Source organism: Anomaloglossus baeobatrachus, chromosome 3 (genome assembly GCF_048569485.1).
Source record: "Anomaloglossus baeobatrachus isolate aAnoBae1 chromosome 3, aAnoBae1.hap1, whole genome shotgun sequence".
NCBI classification, from domain to species: domain Eukaryota; kingdom Metazoa; phylum Chordata; class Amphibia; order Anura; family Aromobatidae; genus Anomaloglossus; species Anomaloglossus baeobatrachus.
The window spans coordinates 656,124,283-656,143,485 of record NC_134355.1 but is presented as its reverse complement, the minus strand read 5'-3'; the positions used below and the strand labels follow the sequence as shown (position 1 = coordinate 656,143,485).

Sequence of the window (19,203 nt, the reverse complement as noted above, 5' to 3'; positions counted from 1 at the left end):
CTCATCACTAGTTACGAGTACAGAGCACCCGAGCATGGTAGTGCCCGCTCATCACTAATCAATTTCTCAACAAAAAACAAAGGCAAAACGTAGAAAAAAAAAAAGAGAAAAAGCAAAAAGAGAAAATCTACAAGAGCACAAGAAGAAGGATATAAAAGAGAGACAAGGGTTCTGGCCTAGCGCCAGGCAGACATCGGAAAAGTTGTATTGTGTCTTTCCATCACCAGCACTGGAGATAAGGGTCGTCCTGACTTTTACACATTAAGTGCTCTTCTTATTTTTCAAAAGCCGAATCAAGACAGGACTACGAGGTATAAATAACCCGATGACAGGCTCCTCATCAGCACAAGTAGTGAGCGAGCAACAAAGGACACCAATACCAACAAATAACGGGAAAAACACATACATATATAATGTATCCTCTATATACTATACCACACAGGAGACATCCTGTATATACTACACCACACAGGACACATCCTCTATATACTACACCACACAGGACACATCCTCTATATACTACACCACACAGGACACATCTTCTATATACTACACCACACAGGACACATCCTCTATATACTACACCACACGGGACACATCCTCTATATACTACACCACACGGGACACATCCTCTATATACTACACCACACAGGACACATCCTCTATATACTACACCACACAGGACACACCCGCTATATACTACACCACACAGGACACATCCTCTATATACTACACCACACAGGACACACCCGCTATATACTACACCACACAGGACACATCCTCTATATACTACACCACACAGGACACATCCTCTATATACTACACCACACAGGACACATCCTCTATATACTACACCACACAGGACACATCTTCTATATACTACACCACACAGGACACATCCTCTATATACTACACCACACAGGACACATCTTCTATATACTACACCACACAGGACACATCCTCTATATACTACACCACACAGGACACACCCGCTATATACTACACCACACAGGACACATCCTCTATATACTACACCACACAGGACACACCCGCTATATACTACACCACACAGGACACATCCTCTATATTCTACACCACACAGGACACATCCTCTATATACTACACCACACAGGACACATCCTCTATATACTACACCACACAGGACACATCTTCTATATACTACACCACACAGGACACATCCTCTATATACTACACCACACAGGACACATCTTCTATATACTACACCACACAGGACACATCCTCTATATACTACACCACACGGGACACATCCTCTATATACTACACCACACGGGACACATCCTCTATATACTACACCACACAGGACACACCCGCTATATACTACACCACACAGGACACATCCTCTATATACTACACCACACAGGACACACCCGCTATATACTACACCACACAGGACACATCTTCTATATACTACACCACACAGGACACATCCTCTATATACTACACCACACGGGACACATCCTCTATATACTACACCACACAGGACACATCCTCTATATACTACACCACACAGGACACATCTTCTATATACTACACCACACAGGACACATCCTCTATATACTACACCACACGGGACACATCCTCTATATACTACACCACACGGGACACATCCTCTATATACTACACCACACAGGACACACCCGCTATATACTACACCACACAGGACACATCCTCTATATACTACACCACACAGGACACATCCTCTATATACTACACCACACAGGACACAACCTCTATATACTACACCACACAGGACACACCCGCTATATACTACACCACACAGGACACACCCGCTATATACTACACCACACAGGACACACCCGCTATATACTACACCACACAGGACACACCCGCTATATACTACACCACACAGGACACACCCGCTATATACTACACCACACAGGACACATCCTCTATATACTACACCACACAGGACACATCCTCTATATACTACACCACACAGGACACACCAGCTATATACTACACCAAACAGGACACATCCTCTATATACTACACCACACAGGACACACCCGCTATATACTACACCACACAGGGAACATCCTCTATATACTACACCACACAGGACACATCCTCTATATACTACACCACACAGGACACACCCGCTAAATACTACACCACACAGGACACATCCTCTATATACTACACCACACAGGACACATCCTCTATATACTACACCACACAGGACACAACCTCTATATACTACACCACACAGGACACACCCGCTATATACTACACCACACAGGACACACCCGCTATATACTACACCACACAGGACACATCCTCTATATACTACACCACACAGGACACATCCTCTATATACTACACCACACAGGACACATCCTCTATATACTACACCACACAGGACACATCCTCTATATACTACACCACACAGGACACATCCTCTATATACTACACCACACAGGACACATCCTCTATATACTACACCACACAGGACACATCCTCTATATACTGCACCACACAGGACACACCCGCTATATACTACACCACACAGGACACACCCGCTATATACTACACCACACAGGACACATCCTCTATATACTACACCACACAGGACACATCCTGTATATACTACATCACACAGGAGACATCCTCTATATACTACACCACACACAGGACACAACCTCTATATACTACAGCACACAGGACACATCCTCTATATACTACACCACACAGGACACATCCTCTATATACTACACCACACAGGACACATCCTCTATATACTACACCACACAGGACACATCCTCTATATACTACACCACACAGGAGACATCCTCTATATACTACACCACACAGGACACATCCTCTATATACTACACCACACAGGACACATCCTCTATATACTACACCACACAGGAGACATCCTCTATATACTACACCACACAGGAGACATCCTGTATATACTACACCACACAGGACACATCTTCTATATACTACACCACACAGGACATATCCTCTATATACTACACCACACAGGAGACATCCTGTATATACTACACCACACAGGACACATCTTCTATATACTACACCACACAGGACATATCCTCTATATACTACACCACACAGGACACATTCTCTATATACTACACCACACAGGACACATCCTCTATATACTACACCACACAGGAGACATCCTGTATATACTACACCACACAGGAGACATCCTGTATATACTACACCACACAGGACACATCCTCTATATACTACACCACACAGGACACACCCGCTATATACTACACCACACAGGACACATCCTCTATATACTACACCACACAGGAGACATCCTGTATATACTACACCACACAGGAGACATCCTGTATATACTACACCACACAGGACACACCCGCTATATACTACACCGCACAGGACACATCCTTTATATACTACACCACACAGGAGACATCCTGTATATACTACACCACACAGGAGACATCCTCTATATACTACACCACACAGGACACATCCTCTATATACTGCACCACACAGGACACATCCTCTATATAATACACCACACAGGACACATCCTCTATATACTACACCACACAGGAGACATCCTGTATATACTACACCACACAGAAGACATCCTGTATATACTACACCACACAGGACACATCCTCTATATACTACACCACACAGGACACATCCTCTATATACTACACTACACAGGACACATCCTCTATATACTACACCACACAGGACACATCTTCTATATACTACACCACACAGGACACATCCTCTATATACTACACCACACGGGACACATCCTCTATATACTACACCACACGGGACACATCCTCTATATACTACACCACACGGGACACATCCTCTATATACTACACCACACGGGACACACCCGCTATATACTACACCACACAGGACACATCCTCTATATACTACACCGCACGGGACACATCCTCTATATACTACACCACACAGGACACATCCTCTATATACTACACCACACGGGACACACCCGCTATATACTACACCACACAGGACACATCCTCTATATACTACACCACACAGGGAACATCCTCTATATACTACACCACACAGGACACATCCTCTATATACTACACCACACAGGACACATCCTCTATATACTACACCACACAGGACACATCCTCTATATACTACACCGCACAGGACACATCCTCTATATACTACACCGCACGGGACACATCCTCTATATACTACACCACACACAGGGAACATCCTCTATATACTACACCGCACACAGGGAACATCCTCTATATACTACACCACACAGGACACATCCTCTATATACTACACCACACAGGACACATCCTCTATATACTACACCACACAGGACACATCCTCTATATACTACACCACACGGGACACACCCTCTATATACTACACCGCACGGGACACATCCTCTATATACTACACCACACAGGACACATCCTCTATATACTACACCGCACGGGACACATCCTTTATATACTACACCACACAGGACACATCCTCTATATACTACACCACACAGGACACATCCTCTATATACTACACCACACGGGACACATCCTCTATATACTACACCACACGGAACACATCCTCTATATACTACACCACACGGGACACATCCTCTATATACTACACCACACGGGACACATCCTCTATATACTACACCACACGGGACACATCCTCTATATACTACACCACACGGGACACATCCTCTATATACTACACCACACGGGACACATCCTCTATATACTACACCACACAGGACACATCCTCTATATACTACACCACACAGGACACATCCTCTATATACTACACCACACTGGACACATCCTCTATATACTACACCACACAGGACACATCCTCTATATACTACACCACACGGGAGACACCCTCTATATACTACACCACACGGGACACACCCTCTATATACTACACCACACAGGACACATCCGCTATATACTACACCACACAGGACACATCCTCTATATACTACATCACACAGGATACATCATCTATATACTACACCACAAAGGATACATCCTCTATATACTACACCACACAGGACACATCCTCTATATACTACACCACACAGGACACATACTCTATATACTACACCACACAGGGAACATACTCTATATACTACACCACACAGGGAACATCCTCTATATACTACACCACACAGGACACATTCTCTTTATACTACACCACACAGGACACATCCTCCATATACTACACCACACAGGACACATCCTCCATATACTACACCACACAGGACACATCCTCCATATACTACACCACATAGGAGACAGATTATTTTTCTGTACTAGGGGCTGCTGATAAGTCTTTGGGTTTACCCAGAAAGAAACGAGATAGGATGATGAAACTTTACATTTATTCCACATACGCTCCACTGACAACAACACACTTCTTACATCGGTATTCCAAGTTCGGAAAGCCTAGCAAAAAGAAGGATTTCAGTTCTGCCTCAAACAAGGCATCCGTAGCAGCCATTGCATCAGAAGTGGTTTGAAATTTGGTACCCGTAAGGTGTTTCTTCAGGTTTGGAAACAGATGATAGTCAGGGGGAGCTAGATCTGGTGAATAAGGTGGGTGGTCACCAGCTGGAAGCCCAGCTCTGCCAGTTTTGCCGTGGTCGCTTGTGCAGTGTGAGCGGAGGCATTGTCTTGCAGGAACAAGATTCCTTTGGACAGCTTGCCGCTCCTTTTGGCCTTCAGAGCTGCCTTCAATTGGTCCGAAAGTTCAATGTAATATCTTGCATTGATAGTGGAACCCTTTTGAAGGTAGTTCACTAGCAGAACACCCTCATTATCCCAGAACACAGACACCATCACCTTAGTGACTGATTTTTGCACCCTGAATTTCTTTGGACGAGGAGAACAACTGTGCCTCCATGCTTTTGACTGTTCCTTGTTTTCAGGGTCAAACAAATAAATCCAGCTCTCATCCATAGTGACCAGTCGCTCAAGGAAGTTCTTATCATTCTGGAAACGCTGACAAATGGACCGGGAAGTTGTTACTCGCAGGCTTCTCTGATCTGTTGTCAAACATTTGGGGTCCCACTTTGCAGATCGCTTCCTCATGTCCAAATGTTCATGGATAATGACACAAACACGTTCACGTGAAATCCCCATGATGTCTGCTATTGCTTTAGCTGAAATTCGTGGATTCTCCAGTATGAGGTTGTGCACAACATCGACGATCTCCGGAACAACAACCACTCTCGGTCGTAAAGGACGTTCCTCATCATTGGTGCTGAGGTGGCCCGTTTTAAATTTGGCAACCTAGTTCTTAACTGTGGAATATGAAGGGCATTGATCCCCCAATGTCTGCGACATATCACCATGAATATCCTTCTCAGACTTACCTTGCAGAAACAAGAATTTTATCACTCCTCTGCTCTCAGTTGCTGTAAATATCGCATTAGACTCCGCCATTTTGTTTTACCGCGTGCGTAGAACACTGTTGCCATAGACAGCACACACAAATTTTGAAAACATATATTAGACACACAAGGCTTTCATGTGAGGTAACATTTGTTACCATAGAAACAAAAAAAGATTACAAAGCCGAAGACTTATCAGCAGCCCCTTGTAGGAAACAAGAGTTAGGCCTGGTTCATCAAAGCTTTTACAACAGAAAATTAGAGCAAAGTCAAAAATATTTTGCACAACACAAGGATGTTGCGAATTTTGGCATTTGTACTGCATTTTTGCCCAACTCTGGCAAAGTGGGTGAAGTTGGAGTGGGAAAGGGAGGTGGCTACCATGCTCATCAAATTCATGACATGCGGCGATGTTCCTTATGCCAGAAATCTTACTCCAGTCTCTGACTGGATCCAGGTTCTTTGTCTTTATGTTAATCATCATAATAAAAGGGTTTTCAGTTTAGTTTATATGCAGCAGCCACACATGTAACAGATATACACAGCCCATTAGTAAAGTGTGTAGTCTGTCAGTGTTGTATTATGCTTTAAAATTTGATGTCCCAAGAACAAACTTGAGTTTAGTCAGTAGATATTGGAATAATAATAATTTCCCCAATTGGATGTGCTTATTTTTTTTTTCCTTGTATTGAGATAATCTTATCAATGAGTCCCTCCTATCTACTGTGTAATGGCCGTGTCTGATTGTACAGGTACATGGTCTGATCATACCACATCTTCTGGGCAGGGGAGGGTGCAATAAATATACAGACATAGTATACAGACATTATAGCGCGGGATCATAGAAGATTCTTTTTGTGAGGTACAACATAGCACAGGATTATAAATTATTCTTTTTGTGAGGTAAAACATAGCACAAGATCATAGATGATTCTTTTTGTGAGGTAAAACATTACAGCATGGGATCATAGATGATTCTTTTCATGAGGTAAAACATTACAGCATGGGATCATAGATGATTCTTTTCATGAGGTAAAACATTACAGCATGGGATCATAGATGATTCTTTTCATGAGGTAAAACATTACAGCATGGGATCATAGATGATTCTTCTTGTGACGTAAAACATTACAGCACGGGATCACAGATTATTTTTTTTGTGAGGTAAAATATTTTGTTTAAAAAGACAGGCAGGAAAATGTCTTATGTCACAAAAAGAATAATTGGTGATCCTATTGCTGTAATGTCTGTATACCGTATTTTTCGGACTATAAGACGCACCGGACCGTAAGACGCACCCTGGTTTTAGAGGAGGAAAATTAAATTTTAAGCAAAAAATGTGGTCATGACACACTTATGGGGCGAGGATCTGCTGCTGACACTATTATGGGGGTAATGTCTCCAAATTCTCTACTAAGGTACCCAAGCCTGGTAATGATCCTCCTGCCTTGTATCTATCTATCATCCTGTTATATACTGCCATCCATCCTGCTATATAGCCCAACCTGCTATATACTGCCATCCATCCTGCTATATACCCCCAACCTGCTATATACTGCCATCCATCCTGCTATATACCCCCAACCTGCTATATACTGCCATCCATCCTGCTATATACCCCCAACCTGCTATATACTGCCATCCATCCTGCTATATACCCCCAACCTGCTATATATCCAGTATCACACAAAAAATAAAAATAAACGTTTATACTCACTTTTCCTCTCTCTATGCAGCATTGCTCCTCCCCCTGTCTGTGCTGGCAGCAGCGCCACTGATCTGTGGAGCTGTCACCGGTCACTTCCCTGTAGCATCGCGATGTCCTCCCGTCTGCCGGTCAGCTGACCTGCGTGACTAGCGGCGCGCACAGTGATGACGTCATCGCTGTGCTCACTGCTTTCTACACAGATCAGCTGACTGCCAGACTGGAGGACATTGCGGTGCTGCATGGAAGTGGCCGGTGAGTGTACCGTACTTATTCACTACTCCCCGCGCTGATGATAATGCACGGGGGGCAGTGAATACAGCCGCACATGATCACTCCAGGCTGTAGTTGCCATGGGTGATCACGGCCGGCTGTTAATTATGCACGCACCCCCCCACCCATCATCCCGCCCACCTGTAAGCGCCGTCTTCAGCGCTGAGGGATGATAGGCGGGAGGATGGGCGTGCATATGTAATGAGCGGGCCCACTTGGTCACAGCAGGTGCTTCTACAGCCTGCTTGTGCCGCCGATGACCTGCTCCACCGCAGCACCCTGATTCCCCGCAGCCCTACATTCAGACTATAAGACGCACCCCCCACTTTCCCCCAACATTTGGGGGGAAAAAAAGTGCGTCTTATAGTCTGAAAAATACGGTATTCTCTTTTACTTCCTCCCCGGCCCAGGAGATGTCGTAAAATCAGACCAGGTCACTGTACGGTTAGACACAGCCATTACACAGTACACAGCAGGGACACATATATAAGATTATCTCAGCACAGGAACATTATTTTTAAACACATCCAATTGTGGAAATTATTATTATTCCAAGATCTATTGATTAAAATGTACTTTAAAATTAACTTTGATCATTGTAAAATCCCTTTAAGTGTCAGCGCTGAGCCACCATTGCTTGTGTTTTGGAGTATAACAACCACCAGGTTTTATCACTGACCTTCCCGGGCACTGGAACTTTCCTCCGCCAAAGGCTACAAAACCATCTAGGAAAACATTCTTCTCTAAATTTGCCTTTTTCCAACGTTCCTGTGGGAAGAAAATATCATTTTTTTTTCTCCAATGAGGCCTTGAGTAAATAATCAGATCTGAACTTCCCTAGAATAAAAATAGTTTCTTGCTTTAATACAGAATATTCAAAAGGCAAATCAAAGATATGCTAGAAAAAAAATGAAAATACATCCAGCTGGAGTTATGTGGGGGATGGGACACTATGGTGCTTATTAACCTCTTAAAGGGCACCTGTCACCAGATTTGGGGCCTATAAGCTGCGGCCACCACCAACGGGCTCTTATATACAGCATTCTAACATGCTGTATATAAGAGCCCAGGCCGCTGTGTAGAATGTATAAATGACTTTATAATACTCACCTAAGGGTCGGTGCGGTGCAGACTGGTCGGATGAGTGTCTCTGTTCTCCAATACCGGCGCCTCCCCTTTCAGCCATCTTTGTCCTCCTCCTTATAAAGCCGGGTGCATGACGCGTCCTATCCACACAGGCCGGCATTGAGGTCCTGCGCAGGCGCACTACAATGCTTTGATCTGCCTTGCTATATTTTTTTTTTTTTCACCAATTAAACACTTTTTATTGGGAAAACTGGTATTTTTTTTTTTTTTAAAAAACACTTAAAAACATTTATTAGACCCTTAGGGGCATAGTATAAGCGACCCATTGATCAGTTGAGTAATACACTCCACTACTTATGTAGTGCAGGGCGTCATCTGAGCCGGCGACACTCGCAGGCAGTGTATTAGGCCTCCCCTCCGCTAGGATCTGATAGGTTTAGGTATATGGCTGACCTGGAAGCCATTAAAGGGTTATTCCCATCTCCAAGATCCTATCCTAATATGTAGTAGGTGTAATATTAGCAAAGACCTCCAATTAGAAATGTAGTATAGTTCTCCTGATATAGCCGTGTCTCTTACCTCATGTGCAGGGCATAGGAGCTTAGATATCCATGATTACTAACTGTCACTGTATGAGTAGTCGTAACCATGGATACCTATGCGGCAATGCCCTGAACATGAGGTAAGAGGCATGGCTCATCAGGAGATTAATACTACATGTCTAATTGGATTTATTTGCTAATATTATTATTATGCTTACTACATTTTGGGATAGAATCTTGGAGATGGGAATATCCCTTTAAGGCTTGTGGGGGTTTTTTTTCCGCGTTTTAAACTGCACTGTGTCAATGACAAACTGCATGTCTCTCTCCGCTTCATACTCACCAATCTACAGAGCGCCTGTCACACTACTCCTGCGGACGCTCACATTTCTGACAGGGCCACTCATTAGGCTCATAAATATTTACTGTTTCTCCCTACCACCGTCGTCTGTGATTGGTTGCTGTCAGACCCACCCCCAAGCTGAGTGACAGCTGTCTGACTGCAACCAATCACAGACGCCGGTTGGCGGATCTTTATCATACAGTAAAATAAAAAACTGGCGTGCGGTCCCCCCAATTTTGATACTCAGCCAAGATAAAGCCATATGGCTGAGGGCTGGTATTCTCAGACCGGGGAGACCCACGTTATTGGGTGCCCCCCAGCCTAAAAATATTAGCCAACAGCCGCCCAGAATTGCCGCATCCATTAGATGCGACAGTCCCGGGACTTTACCCAGCTCTACTTAATTACCCTGGTATGGTGGAAATCGGGGTAATAAGGAGTTAATGGCAGCCCATAGCTGCCACTAAGCCCTAGGTTAGTGATGGCAGGCATCTATCAGACACCCCCATTACTAATCTGTAAGTGAAAGCAAATAAACACAAACACCCAGAAAATCCTTTATTTGAAATAAAAGACAAAAAGCACCCTCTTCAACCACTTTATTAAACCCCCAAACACTGGTGCCCCCAGGTTTGACGTAATCCACACGAGGTCCCACGACACTTCCAGCCCTGCTACATCTGACGGTCACAGTGAGAGACATAGAACAAGACTGCCCGCTGGGAGCTCCACACAGCAACTGAAGTGAGTCACGTGTTCAGTGGTGATGTCACTCAGGTTAGCCGCAGCAACGGCTGGTATCCTCAGGCTTTGACTGAAGTGAGCCGCAGGTGGAGGACTCACATGATTGACATCATCGCTGATTGTGCAGCTCACTTCAGTCGGGTGATTTCTGTCACAGGTGGAGGATTCCAGCTGTGGCTGCGGCTACCTGAGTGACGTCATAGCTGATAGCGCGATTTACTTTAGTTGCTGTATGGAGCTCACAGCGAGCAGTCATATTCTATGGGGCTCGCTGTCAGCGTCAGATGTAGCAGCGTTGGAAGCGTAGTGGGACCTCGTGTGGATTACGTCGGACCTGGAGGGGTGTTTGGGGGGGTTAATAAAGTGATGAAAGAGGTTGCTTTTTTGTCTTTTAGTTCAAATAAAGGATTTTTGGGGTTTTTGTGTTCATTTACTTCCACTTACAGATTAGTGATGGGGGGTGTCTCATATACACCTATACATCTGCCATCACTAAGCTAGGGCTTAGTGGCAGCTGTGACCTATTATTAACTCCTTACTACCCTGATTGCCACTGCACCAGGGCAATGGGAAAGCCATGGGCCAGCTCCAAAATTGGAGCATCTTATGGATGTGCCACTTCAGGGGCGGCTGTGGGCTGATAAGGTTAGGCTGGAAAGGGCCAAATAACGATGGCCCTTCCCACACTAATAATATCAGCCCCAGTTGTCTGCTGTACCTTGGTTGGTTTTAGAAAAGTGGGGGGGACCCCACGTCATTTTTTTTTTTAAATAAATCAAATAATTAAAAAAAGAAAAGCGTGGGATCCTCTGTATTTTTCATAACCAGCCATGGTACAGCAGACAGCTCAGGGTTGCAGCCTGCAGCTGCTGCTGTTATTGTGCTGGATATGAAAAATGGGGGGACCCCACCTCATTTTTTTTTATTTTTTTTTTACAAAAAAATTAAATATATTAAATAAAAACAGCTGGCCAAGCTAGCTATCCTTCTATTGAGGTTGAGGTATTCTGTGATTTCTTTCTATCTATCAAATATCCTATCCTATATTAATTTTTTTACTCCTTTAAAAAACGCATTAACAAAAACGCGGCAAAAATGGATGCGTTTTTATATGTTTTTTTGACAAACGCAGTGTTTACAGTTGTCACACCAAAACTGCAGCGTGCGCCTATACCCCAAGTCTCAAATTTCCATAGCAACCCGACAGGAGAACATAAATAGAGGAGGGAAACGAGAGGACAGAGGGAGGGACAGCACAACACTGGTTACATACTAATGTGCCAAAATACATGCATGTACATGTTTTTGCGTTAATGGGAAAAGTCCATCTCTCCTAAGGGGGAAATTGTAATGTAATGGGATGCCCAGTTTTTGCTGGAGTTCCCCTTTAAGGCCATCATACATAGATATCATTGGCAGCCATATTGGAACTTACAGGCCTGAATATATTTGGCTCTGGAAAATGCTTTGGGTCCCGGTGAAGCCAATATGGAGATAACATGAGCAGGTCACCAGCAGGGATTTCATAATCCTAAATGGACAGAGGGGACGACAAAGTTATATTAACTAATGGTAAGATAGAAACACACAGGTAAGACAGCCAACATGGCCGCCATGACATAAATAACCACCTACGTAAACTCTCAAGGGTTGAATGACTTTCCTGGTAATGGCACCCGGTGACCTCAGACGTATGGCCTCGAGGAGGCAGGATTTAATAAACGGAAGTTTGGCCAGATCTCCTTCTGTTACGTTCAATGGTTGTTTACCTTAAAGAGACAGAGACACAAATATTCAGCACCCAATATGGAGGAGGTGTCCCAGTATTAAATCAAAAGACTATCAACAAGTGATAATAAGATTGCAAGACATTTTATGTAACACGTTAGGATATATATTATATTCGATCATTTTTTCTAGAATTCGGCCCCCTCCCCCCTTCATTTTTTTTTGGGGGGGGGGGGACGAAATGTATACGGAATAAAAATATAAACATAGCACTTTTGGTTTTTGCTCCCATTTTTTCATAAGCTGAACTCAAAGATCTAAGACTTTTTCTAAAGACACAAAAAGGGCTTTTTCTCTCAAATATTGTTCACAAATTTGTTTAAACCTGTGTCAGTGAGCACTTCTCCTATGCCAAGACAATCCATCCCCCTCACAGGTGTGGTATATCAAGATGCTGCTTAAAACAGCATGATTATTGCACAGGTGTGCCTTAGGCGGGCCTGCATGATTATTGCACAGGTGTGCCTTAGGCTGGCCTGCATGATTACTGCACAGGTGTGCCTTAGGCTGGTCTGCATGATTACTGCACAGGTGTGCCTTAGGCTGGTCTGCATGATTACTGCACAGGTGTGCCTTAGGCTGGTCTGCATGATTACTGCACAGGTGTGCCTTCGGCTGGTCTGCATGATTACTGCACAGGTGTGCCTTAGGCTGGTCTGCATGATTACTGCACAGGTGTGCCTTAGGCTGGTCTGCATGATTACTGCACAGGTGTGCCTTAGGCTGGTCTGCATGATTACTGCACAGGTGTGCCTTCGGCTGGTCTGCATGATTACTGCACAGGTGTGCCTTAGGCTGGTCTGCATGATTACTGCACAGGTGTGCCTTCGGCTGGTCTGCATGATTACTGCACAGGTGTGCCTTAGGCATGATCCCTTAATAAGAACCTATGACACTGCGTTATGTCGAAACGCGTTGAATTTTGTATCTCTGTGGATACAGTCTGTCCATTTTTAATATGAAAATAAAGAGGATATTTTAATCTACTTATTGCCAGTGATCCGCTGGATTTTGCTGCTTCTGATTTGGATCTCTATAACTGAGATATCCGTGCAGGATCAAGTGGTCTACTCCTTTAAAGCTGTGCATAAAGAGCGGTTAGCTGGAAATACGTTCTCTTGGAGTTTAGAATTATGGTCAGTGTAGTTTTGATTAACATATCATATTTTTCATTTTATAAGACGCACTGGATTATAAGACGCACCCCAAATTTGAAGGGGGAAAATAGGAAAAACATAATTTTTACTGTTAAAATGAGGGTCTGTCTCATAATCTTAATGCCTCTTATATTAACTCACCGGGAGGGGGGGGGGGGGGAAGAGTGGCGGTGGTGGACCGGCTCAGGAAGGTCACAGGAGGCAAGGTGGGTGATGCTGCGGGCTCGGAGGAGGGGGTGTCATGGCTCAAGAGGGTCAGTTTGTGGAGGGTCGGCAATACTGTAGGCTTGTGGGTTGTCACGGCGGGCGCCATTGATCTACTGGCGGGCGTGGAGGAGGGGGTAGCGCGTTTTAAGAGGGTCAGTGTGCGGGTGCAGAGGGTCTGCGATACTTAGGGCTTGTGGGGAGTTGCGGCGGCGAGCGCCGGTAAACTGCAGGCTCCATTGAATCGCCGCCCGTTGACGCGAGGGACTTCAAGAAAATGGCGGAGTAGGCTGTTTGTGTGCCGATTGACCTCTGCGACCATTTTCTTGAAGTCCATCACATCAACTGCCGGTGAGTCAAAGCAGTCCTCAGATCTATGATGCTTGCCATAGCAATACCCCAAGAGACCGCAGTATTGCTGACCCTCCACTGCCGCAATGAAAAACAGGAGAGATTCCGGCACCAGGTGTCTCTTCATTAAAGTCTTCAATAATTTATTTGCATGTCAAGAATAAAAAAATTCATGTGGGGACGCAGCCCCTAAACGCTGACGCGTTTCGAACAACGTTCTTAATCATTGGTCCTTTTGAGCTGTTCCACTGCCGTGACACCCCATCCGAGCCCTTTGTATTGCCGACCTGCTTCACCACTGCCGCCCCGGTCAGCTATATGCAGTTTGTAAGATGTACCCCCATTTCTCCCCCCAGTTTTGGGGGGGGAGAGGGGGGGGAAGTGCGTCTAACAAACCAGAAAATATAATGAAAATAAGAAAAAAAAATCTAAGCAGTAAAATGGTGAAATAAAACATCAATTCCGCCATTGTTTTTTTGGGTTTTATTTTAACGAAATGCATTATGGTCAATACACATATGTACAGCAAACTGAAAATACATTTTTGTCTATTTTAATACAAGAAAACATTCAAATCTTTGTTAAAAAGAGAAAAAAAAAATAGTCCATTTCCCAATTTTTTATGTCCTGTAACTTTTTTATTTTTTGGTCAATTTTTGATTTTTTTTGGGCAGGAGGGGAGCGCAAAGAAGGAGAAAACAACAATTTTGCCATTACTTTTTTTGCCCCTTTGTGTGCTTTCTTGTACAGTTTAAATTATTTTACACTTTGATAACTTGAGCAAGTAAGCAAAGGAACCAAAGATTGGTGTTCCTTCTAGGACAAGGGCTCACAATTTGTTAGGGAATAGCACCAGTGAGATAATATTAAAATTTAACCTTTATTTTATTCCTTAAAACACACAAAAAGCAATATTAAAAACCGAAGATTTGACCATGCAGGTCACAAATCACACACTGCCCAGAGCTGTATATAAAGCTCAAAAGGGCCACAAATACGTCCCTTAGGCAAGATAGACAATGGGACAACTAAATCATGTGTTGAGAGCTGGTTAATACTATCAGTGGATAGCACATAGTCATAACGACAATAGTTCCATTATGCTCAGGTCAGAGTCATAAAATAACACAGGCAAAAGGATATGTATTTTTCCTTCACTGAAGGTACGAAAAATACATATAAACACCTATTGGCTGTAATCAACACACAAATTAGGCAAAAAAACAGGGAAGATCTCACCCATTCAGATGATCTTCTGTTGCTTATCACAGCATCTCTTGCTGACAGGGCCAAAATGGGGCTTGGATTCCAGGTTGATGTAACTCACCCTAAACCCCATTGACTCCCGTCCTAACAAGGACGGTCCACAACTGAACCTATTGTTGTCCTTGTTCAAAACAGCCCCACATGCAGCATTTGGTGTGTGTGGACCTTGCAGGCATTACACCATCACTGGCCCTGATACTTTTAACCCATGTTTGGTCCCCTGAGGAGTCACTAAAACGTGACGAAACGCGTCGGGAGGCATGTGGGGCTGTTTTGAACAAGGACAACAATAGGTTCAGTTGTGGACCGTCCTTGTTAGGACGGGAGTCAATGGGGTTTAGGGTGAGTTACATCAACCTGGAATCCAAGCCCCATTTTGGCCCTGTCAGCAAGAGATGCTGTGATAAGCAACAGAAGATCATCTGAATGGGTGAGATCTTCCCTGTTTTTTTGCCTAATTTGTGTGTTGATTACAGCCAATAGGTGTTTATATGTATTTTTCGTACCTTCAGTGAAGGAAAAATATATATCCTTTTGCCTGTGTTATTTTATGACTCTGACCTGAGCATAATGGAACTATTGTCGTTATGACTATGTGCTATCCACTGATAGTATTAACCAGCTCTCAACACATGATTTAGTTGTCCCATTGTCTATCTTGCCTAAGGGACGTATTTGTGGCCCTTTTGAGCTTTATATACAGCTCTGGGCAGTGTGTGATTTGTGACCTGCATGGTCAAATCTTCGGTTTTTAATATTGCTTTTTGTGTGTTTTAAGGAATAAAATAAAGGTTAAATTTTAATATTATCTCACTGGTGCTATTCCCTAACTTTGATAACTTGGCGTTTGGGTCAATACAGGTGGAGGTGGCATTCATGTAAGTCGGTGTGGCAGCAACGTCCTATGGCTACCGTAGGTGTGGCAGCCATGTTTTCTGTAATTCCACAACATGCCGCTTATAAATCATGCATTTCATCCGCACATGATCAGTAAACGTTTACAGTCTCTCAGTGTTACTTCGACTTAGAAATTTTTGTTATACAAAAAGTTTATTTCCTTTTTTGTGGATTGGAAAAACACAAAAAACTGACAAAAAATAGCAAATTGGACATAATTTCACTCAAAACTCCAAAAATGTTCTGAGCAAAATTGTTGGTACAACTTTGTTTCAAGCATGTGATGCTCAATCAAACTAATCTGTGGCAAGTAACAGTTTTGGGCAATATAAACATCACACCTGAAACCATATAAAAAAGGGGAGAAGTTGACTCAATCTTTGCATTGTGTGTCTGTGTGTGACAGGCTAAGCATGGAAATCAGAAAGAGGAGAAGAGAACGGTCTGAGGACTTGAGAACCAAAATGTTTGAAAAATATCAACAATGTCAAGGTTACAAGTCCATCTCCAGAGAGCTTGATGTTCCTTTGTCCATGTTTCGCAAGATAATCAAGAAGTTTACAACCCATGGCACTGTAGCTAATCTCCTTGGATGTGGATAGTACAGAAAAATTGCTGAAAAGTTGCAACGCAGGATAGTTTGGATGGTGGATAAGCAGCTCCAATCAAGTTCCAAAGAAATTCAAGCTGTCCTGCAGGTTCAGGGGGCATCAGTGCCAGCGGAAACAATCCATCCACATTTGAATGAAATGTTATGGAGGAGACCCAAGAGGACCCCACTGCTGACACAGAGACATAAAAAGCTAATCTGCCGTTTGAAAACAATAGCAAGAGCAATTTACCCCCCAAAATGCAGATTTGTGATATTGACTGGGTATTGGAAAAATATAACTTTTAATAATACATTAAAAATTGGGAAAACAGACATACATAAATGAATAACCTAACCACACCGATATAGTATGGCAAATAATTTGAAAAATTATGTAGGCCAGAAGGTCTAGTAACCTATATCAGTGTGAACAAATAGAGCCAACTATTGGGACTGAATAACATATCATAAACTGCAATTTGCCAAAACGTGTGTAAACCAAATTCCTTCTGTGAAAAAGTCTCGTGGACAGATGAGACCAAGATAGAGCTTTTTGGTGAAGCACATCATTCCACTGTTTACCAAAAACAGAATGAGGTCTACAAAGAAAAGAACACAGTACCTACAGTCAAACATAGTGGAGGTTCAATAATGTTTTGGGGTGGTTTGTTGCTTCTGGCTTTGGGGGCCTTGATCGGGTGGAAGGAATCATGACATATGAAGACTTCCAAAGGGTTTTGGGTTGCAATGTAGTGTCAGACTTAGGTTAAGAGTCTTAAAGTTGGACAAAGACCCCAAACATACTTCAAGAAGTCTCCAGAAATGGATGGAAACAAAGCGCTGGAGAGTTCTGAAGTGGCAGCAATGAGTCCGGATCTAAATCTCATTGACACTTGTGAAGAGATCCTAAAATTGATGTTGAGAGAAGACGCCTTCACATATGAGAAACCTGGAGCAGTTTATAAAGAACAGTCCAAAATTCTAGGCGAGAGGATTAAGAAACTTGTGGATGGTTATAGGAAGCGACTGACTGCAGTTATGTATTCCTAAGGGGGTGCAACCAAATATTAAGATAAGGGTGCCAATGATTCTGTCTGGCCCATTTTTAGGATTTTGTGTGAAATTATGTCCAATTTGCACTTTTTCCCGTTTTTTTTGTGTTATTCCAATACACACAAAGGAAATAAACGTGTGTAGCAAAACGTGTAATTGCAATAATTTTCTTTAAGAAATACTTTATTTTATGGAACAATTTCAAGGATGTGAAGACTTTCAGACTATATCTTATCATAGAAATCTGCTTCTTTCGCCACACATGAGCCACCTCTTCCTCTCACCATATCTTATCATAGAAATCTGCTTCTTTCGCCACACGAGCCACCTCTTCCTCTCACTATATTTTATCATAGAAATCTGCTTCTTTCGTCACACATGAGCCACCTCTTCCTCTCTTTTGAACTCACACCATCCATTCCAAACACAAAAAAACAAAGCAAAACAGCTCAACTCTTGCTCAAGATAAGACAATCTCAAGAACAGTGAGGTGCCAGGTTACATGTTATTACACGGTATGACGAAAAGGGGCAGGGAGGAGGAGTGAGGAGCATAGAGAGGAAACAAGCAAAGTGAGATACAGACAGATCGTGCTGAGCTTTCTAATAAATCTATTACATCACTCCAAAGCTAGATTCTCATCTACAATGCTCAGTAATTTTCAGACAGGTGCACTAAAGCCAGCTTTACACCTTACAATTAGGTGTGCGATCTCGTATGCGATGTGACACGC

General features: G+C 43.3%; 1 protein-coding gene across 1 annotated transcript in view; it reads right to left on the bottom strand.

Annotated features, from left to right (window-relative positions):
* The window catches only part of CYP39A1 (cytochrome P450 family 39 subfamily A member 1), a 66,905-nt gene that overhangs the window by 41,477 nt on the left and 6,225 nt on the right, over positions 1 to 19,203 (bottom strand). Inside the window, exons 2-4 of the mRNA XM_075338818.1 lie at positions 12,798 to 12,931; positions 12,598 to 12,693; positions 9,127 to 9,215 (exon numbers count right to left, since the gene is read on the bottom strand). Of these exons, the coding sequence (XP_075194933.1) occupies positions 9,127 to 9,215; positions 12,598 to 12,693; positions 12,798 to 12,931 (319 nt within the window). The remainder of the gene's footprint in view (positions 1 to 9,126; positions 9,216 to 12,597; positions 12,694 to 12,797; positions 12,932 to 19,203) is intronic.